We start from the raw sequence: 7,500 nt of genomic DNA on the forward strand, positions 1-7,500 counted from the left end.
GCACGGAGACCCTTAATTTGCTTCTGATTTTGTATTTAAGAGGTCGAGCCCAGACGATCTCGCAGCATATTCCAAAAACATTTTAGTTCACGAAGCTGAGATTCATCAGAGAGTAAATTAAAGGTGAAAATTTCATTTGCATTGTCGACCGCAGTATCTGCGAAACGATCACAAGGAACGTTTTTGATGTCTTCAATATTTATTCTTTCACCAAAGTGAAGATCGTGTACATCAAGCTTTTACTAAAAGCAGTGGGAAGAATAACCATAACATCTTTGCAACTCCTTTGCTGCAGTCTCCTACTCTTTGCTGAGCAAAATTTCCGTTCTTTGTTGATGTTTAGATAAGCAAGAACTTTTCATATACTTTCTTCGATGGTCGGCATACGTCATTGATTTTCCATCACAGAAGGAACGGACTTGACGAAAGTTTCAATTGACATTTGATTGACGTGTTCTTGTTATCAGCCAATCAGAAATTTCCGTCCGCTCAGTGACCAGTCCCCATTCTCCACAGCCGCTGGTTAATTTGCCTCTCGCCAACAAATACCACCAGCTACGCAGGCTACCTAATCTTTTCATTTCACTCGTAGTTGTCTTTGTCACGTGACATTTCTTGAGTAATGACGTCATAACGCCTGTTTTTGACATTGGGGAACGCCTACCCTAAAAAATTCCGTCAACTTTTTGCTTGAAACTGCTTAAAACAACCATTAACGTATAATTAAACTTAGAATGTGGCATCGTTCATTTTCATTGTGAATTCTATGGACACTTATGTGACTTGATCTGTTTTTTCTTTTATTTTTAATTTAAGCATCGATAGGAGTACTGAGAGCAAGGAACAAAACACGTTGATATAAGATGACTTTTCCATCCTTGTTTCCGATAAAATAGTTAAATTAGCCGTTAAAAAGTCACGTGACACATTTCACATGAAACAGTGAGTAGAAAGCTAAGTTAACGTTGATTGGATAAACGCTTCCTCGTAAAACAAAAATAAGCCAATTTATGAGCTTGGTCAAGCCTTAACACACTGGAGTCAAGAGTCACTTTGCTTCTGGCCGTGATCCTGTGATGACGAACATTTTCGACGATATCAACGAATATTTTCGACAATATCAACGATAACAGCCTGAATTTTTCATCAAAGGTAACCAATTGAACAAGCGCCAGGAAAGATGCAGTCAAAATGCCGCCAGCAACGATATTGGCAAGGTATTCGAACATCAATTAAAGAGAAGTCATAAGGCGCAAGTATTTGTACAACAATAACAACAACAAACGCTGCAACGTGAAATTTCAGCTACATTGTCAGAGCAATGAGCCATTAGGTCTTCTGCTTTGTTTTACAGTCGAGCTCTCTGTGACGGTTGGCGAGAAGTACTTTTCGAGAATCCAATTTTTAAATTTCGGTGTGTATTTGGCTGGTACTTAGAAAGCATACAGATCATCGTTTTTGCAAAATAACATAACAGACATAACAAGAACCGGTAGAGTACAAGCACCCAAAAGAAGTACGCTTCCCAAATGTTTGACATAATTATTAACACGAGGTTTCCAAACCAGAAAAAAACAGGGGCACTTGCCATTCAACGAAACTAGTACTGTCGAAAATTTCTGTTGGAAAATCGATACAACAAGATCTTTCCTCAGAAAAGATCTTCGAAAACTTACAGCAACTTCTTGAAACCGCACCAGGCTTTTTCATGCTTGAAGTCACAGCACATCCACAGTAGTCACACCCAAGTAGTTGAGCTTTAACGTTATTTTGGGTGAAGAGTTTACGTTGGTCTTTGTCCTGGTATAATAATTGTGAATACATACTGTAAAGTATATAAACAAACTCTCTCTCGAATCCAAGGGCAAGGGGTGACAAAACGCCAAGTGAGGAGAGCATAATTGTTGATTATATATTTAAAGTGCCCCTGTGACCAAAAAATCAATTCATATTTTTCTTTGGATTTCAAAACTATGTTAACAAAACACTAAGTGACCCACGTTTTAAGCCTTGATTTCAAAAAGACACCTCTTTATTTTAACTGTAATTTTCCTATTTAATGGTCCGCCATTACTAACATTATGTTCTTGAGAGAGCTGGATCGAGGAGAAAATGACGTCAAAGGCTCACTAGTTTATGAATGCAATACGTGTGTACGCCGCAGAATTAATATGCAGCACGGGGGTTTTGGGCTTTCAGACTTTTAAACTCACGCTTTGCATATATAATAAGCTGCGTTCACACGCTGAAATTTTAAGCTAGTGAGCCTCTGACGTCACTTTTCCCTGGATCCAACCCTCTGAGATCCAATCGGTCAGTTTTGAACGTGAGTAATGGCGGACCGTGAAATCCGAAACTTACACTCAAAGTAAACGGCCTTTGGATGAAAATCAAAGCTCAAAATTTTGCCAGTCAGGTGTTAAGCAAACACACTTTCAAAATCTGAAGGAAAAAAGGAAGTGGTTTTTTTGATCACAGGGGCACTTTAAGGTTAAAGTGGACTAAGACAACAAGAACGCCGCATTCTTCAATAGTAGACTCAGTATTCTGGTTAGTATGGTTGAAACGGGTTTGACTGTTCAATGGGAGGATGTTTTTTCTCAACTAACTGGTCGTTGAATGAAGGCGAGGTTGAAATTGACCCTGTTTTGATGGCAGCCTCACTACTTTTCTTATGCTTATGCAAACTAGTGAAAACGAAATTATCAAGGTGTACAGAGAAGCAGTAGTCTTGCCACTTAAAGAGGCGGCAAGCAAGAGAGGCACCAATGCGATATTGCTCCATTGCTCACCCTATTACAGGAATATCTGTAAGAAAAAAGGCACTACCAGAATAAATTCAGGCCTAGTCACGGAGCACTGAACTGCAAATTGGCCTATTTCAAAGGTGGCTAACTGCATTTTCATTTCTTCTCACCTTTCAGTATGGCTACGGTTACAAAGGCTCTATTTTTCACCGTGTTATCAAGGGTTTCATGATACAAGGTATGTTTTAAGTTTCTAAATTCAAATTGCCTTTTTTCATTATTTTGTTTTTTATCCACGTCTTGTCCCAAGCACAAGGTCGAATTTCTCGCAGCGAACAATGGCAAATTACGGAACGAAAGTAGCTTCAAGAAATTCTGCAGAAATCGGTCAGAAAGTTGTCAACACATCCATTCCATGCACAGAAAATGCCCAACAACCAATGGCAGCTCCAACATTCCTTTCTTTGATAGAGATCGACTTCATGTAAAATGTAACCCTACCTGTGAAATTTTGCTTGAAAACCGGGGTATCTTTGACCCTCCTGCTAGGGTAGGCCTCTCTAATGTTATCAAGGAGTTAACTAGAGTCACTGATACTTCTAGGGGTATCATTGATCTATCTGTAGCTAGTCTTAAGTCTAAAGTTCTTAAGGCTGGCACTTTTGATACTGGTATTGCAGACCATAGGCTAAACTACAGCGTTTTAAAGTTATGTAGAAAGAGAGAGAAACCAAAACTACGGAATGTTACTGATTGGACGAATGGTGATGTGAAAGAGTTTAAAGACGCTTTAGCTATGGTTTGTTGGCACCTGTGCAACGTTTTCGATGAAGGTGATGATAGTTATTGGCTAGCAGAGTCACTATATAGAGATATCTCTGAAAGATAGATAGATGTTTATTAAACAATAATACATAGCAGCCTTAAGGGTGAATTGCGTATTATACAAAATTGATATATGGAAATGAAAAAAGGTAAAATCTATACAAAAATTCCTATATACATTGCATTATTACTATAAACTATTAAACTATTATTACTATTAAACTAAAGTTAATGAATGAACAATACAAAATATCAAGGAAGGCACAAACCACAAGCAATCCTCAAGAATGGGCAATGTATAGAAATCTGCGAAACCGTGTTACTATACAATTGAGAAAAGTGGATGCAAACCATTAATTGGAAAAAATTCAAAACACGAGTGGTTGTAATAGAAAAATTTGGCATTTGGTTAAAAATATGACTGGGAAAGTTGAAAAGTCAACACAAATTGGTCCAATTAGAAATGAGCGTAGGGAGCTAATTTTTGAAGATTTAAAGAAGACCAGCACCAGTCCTTTAATGATTTCTTTTCATCTATTGGTGAGAAGCTAGCGATACCTTTTAATTCTAAGAAGGTTAACATTTTCCTGCTTTTCATCGTGTTACCCCATCAATTTGTACCTTTGAATTAAGTGAAGAGCTTTCTCTAAACAAATTTAAAATGGTGAATATTCGAAAGGTACACGGTGTGGATAATATGTCAGCTAAGGAGGTTAAAGTCATAGCAGAGGAGTTCCGTCATTGTATTGCAAATTTAGTAGACAAGGTTATAGGACGAATTGTTATCCATCTCAATGGAAGATAGGTGGAGTAAAGAAGATTGTTCAAATTATAGACCTATTACCATCCTTTCTATACCAAGCAAGATCACTGAATCTGTTGTTTGTGATTCTATTGACACCCATCTAAATAGAGTATTACAATGTAATCAATCGGGTTGTAGATAGAGAATATCCACTGACTCACTCCTTTTATATACAGAAAAGTGGAAGATTCTGTTGGGTTTCCGGAAAGGTAGTAGGTGTAATCTTCATTGATTTCAGAAAAGCGTTTGACTCTGTGGATCACAATATCTTGTACTACAAAATGCAGGCCTGTGGTTTCAGTAGGAACCTGTCACAATGGTTGGGAAATTATCTATATAACCGTCAACAATTCATGGAAGTGAATGGCGTAAAACCGAATTTGCAATTTATTTCACACGGTGTACCTCAAGGTTCCCTCCTGGGTCCTCGATTATTTGCTATATATGTTAGTGACTTTTCAGAGTCAAATAGTGAATTACACTTGTATGCTGATGATACAACCGCTTTTGTCTCTGGATGTACAGTGTATTTTTATCTTTGAGTACAATGTTTAAAGCGATAGTTGGTGCGATGAAAATAAGCTTACGACACGCGAGGGAAGTGTGAAGCTATGATTCTTTCTAGGAATAGATTCATTGGTCCTTTTCAATAAGTGAGGTGTCGTAGTTTTTCTATTGAAATTACTGATGCGGCAAAGTCTCTCGGGTTATTAATTGATAGCAAGCTGACATGGGAAAACCACGTAAGAAAAGTCACTAAATCATTTGCTGCTCAACTGTGTGTGTTAAAGCGAGTTGGATATTTGCCAGTAAAACAACAAGAGGATATTTATTTTAAAATGATCCTGCCCAATGTGTTTTATTCTTTGTTAATCTGGGGCATCTGTTCCACTCCTCTTTTCGAAAAAGTTGAGGCTTTGCATATTTAGGCAGCTGGATAAATTCATAAGTTGTCTTATTATATGGCTAGCTCCATGGGCGGGCAAGATGAACCAAATCCCGTGCTGTGATTGGCTACCCGAGCGGGCAAGATGTAGCAATCCTGCCCGCTCGGGATTTCTCGCTTGGTCCCGCAAGATCAAAGGTCATTTTTGGGTATTTTATCTCATATAATAGATCCTTTATTCACTGACAGCCTTCGTCTCGGTCCACAAACACGCAAAAAAAGAACTTGGCCAATATCCAGCCATCTGCCATCTTGACCTCTCGCTTGGCCAATAACCCATATATCTAAGCCTACTGATCATTCGATCCTTCAGACTGCTAAGTGGCCCAGTCTTAGCTATATGTATAAGAAAAAACGGTAGCTGTTGAAATGTTTAAAACAATGAGCAATGGAGGTCACAGGTTATTCTCTAATTTCCAGTGTTTTAAGTCTGAAAGAAAGGGAACTTTATCAAAGATTACACGGATGAATACTGAACCAGGAAGAAACACCTTATTTTTTAGGGGGCCTGTAGTTTGGAATAGTTTAGAAAAACCATTAGGGATCTGATCAGGTCCATACAAACTCCTTCAAGGCAAGTCTGAAGAAAGGATACAAACGTAAGCTTTGAGAAAGGTAGCTGCACGAATTTAAATAAAGATATTGATACTTTTATATATTTTAAAATCATTTTAATTGCATTTTTGCCCCCGCAGGGCCAAAACTCAAGGAGGCAACCTAGAAGCCCCCTCGTAAAAAGGGAAAATATGAAAATTAATAAGTAAATTGTGGAGGGAAAAGCAATCTCGATTTGCTCAACCGAACGCGCAAGGTGGTATCGGTATTGCTTAACAGGGCGCGCAAGGTGGTAACGGTATTGTTCACCGAGTTTGCGAGGTGTTCTGGGAAACTTGAGTCACGATGAAGAAAGTCTCAAGGACCATCGATATCGAAGGTTCAGCATAGCGATTGAAGGTAAGTAATTTTCGAATATTTGCAGCGATTTCTTTTACTTTGAAAATCAGAGATTACAGTATCTGGTAGAAAATCATATTGCCTGGGTCAGAAATCGATTTTTCAGGCACAAATCATAAACTGGGGCATATCTCAGACCATCTTCAGTTAACGATTTTAAGGTGTTCTAACTGTTACAGCCCGTACTCGTTCTGGAAGAGTGACAAAGAAGCCTGAGAGACTGGACCTATGAATAGTTATACTAACCCCACCCTAGTGTGTAGGACTTAGAGTGCCATGTGACTTTCGTTGTTGTTCGCGCTCTTGTTATCGAAGGTTTTTGTACGTCGTAGCATTTAACTCGTATACATCCCCTTTGTAAATCGATGTGTAGCCGAGTCCAGTGGATTAAAGTTGTGTTACGCTTCAGTGTCTCGTCGTAAATCCTAACATGGTCCTTCACAGCCGGAGTCAAGGAGATATTTCAGCAGTAAATTTGTAATTCTTCGCAAGGTCATCAGTTGCAACCACATGGCCACCGGTTCCTCGAGCAAAATGGAAGACTTATCTCAACTCACAGTCGACCAAATTCGTGAAATGCTTGGAAAAAAGGAATTGCCGACTACTGGAAAGAGAAAAGTCTTTGTGGAAAGGTTAGTGAACGCTCAGCATGATTCGAAGTCAAATGTTATTGCACCAGAGTTAAAGGAAGGTTCGAATTTAGCCGAGGCTTCGAAGGAACCTCTTCGAGTGAAAAGTGAAGTTGAAATTCAGGAGGTTAGTTCAATTAGACGTAAAGCCAGAGCCTTGCAAATGGATATGGATGCGTTGATTCAGGATTTTTTGTATCTAAGTCAAGATGCAAGCAACAAAATCAAAGTGCAGTTGAGAATTGAAAGGCTAACTGTGTACCGTGAGAATTATCTTCAACTGAGAAATGAATTAATCGCGCTTGTTGCAGAGGATATGATGGAGGAGGAACTCCGAAGATGGGGAAAAATTCTGAGTGAAGTAGATAAAGCTGTGGATGCTGCTCATGAATTCCTAAATAAAGATTGCGATGTGGGAGATCACTCCTCGAAGGATATTGCATACAGTGACAGGCGTGTATTCTCAAATCTGAAATTACCGAGAATTGAGTTGCCAAAGTTTAATGGCGATGTGTTGAAATTTCAAAACTTCTGGGATCAGTTTGAAGCTGCAGTGCATAACAATGTTGATTTACCAAATGTTCAGAAGTTTAC

The 7,500-nt window shown here is 38.7% G+C and overlaps 1 protein-coding gene across 1 annotated transcript in view; it reads left to right on the forward strand.

The window, feature by feature from the left end:
- LOC137992677 (peptidyl-prolyl cis-trans isomerase B-like) overlaps window positions 1-7,500 on the forward strand; it is a 52,486-nt gene that overhangs the window by 9,414 nt on the left and 35,572 nt on the right. Inside the window, exon 2 of the mRNA XM_068838158.1 lies at window positions 2,925-2,985. Within this exon, the coding sequence (XP_068694259.1) occupies window positions 2,925-2,985 (61 nt within the window). The remainder of the gene's footprint in view (window positions 1-2,924; window positions 2,986-7,500) is intronic.

This window comes from Montipora foliosa, chromosome 2 (assembly GCF_036669935.1).
Source record: "Montipora foliosa isolate CH-2021 chromosome 2, ASM3666993v2, whole genome shotgun sequence".
Lineage (NCBI taxonomy): Eukaryota > Metazoa > Cnidaria > Anthozoa > Scleractinia > Acroporidae > Montipora > Montipora foliosa.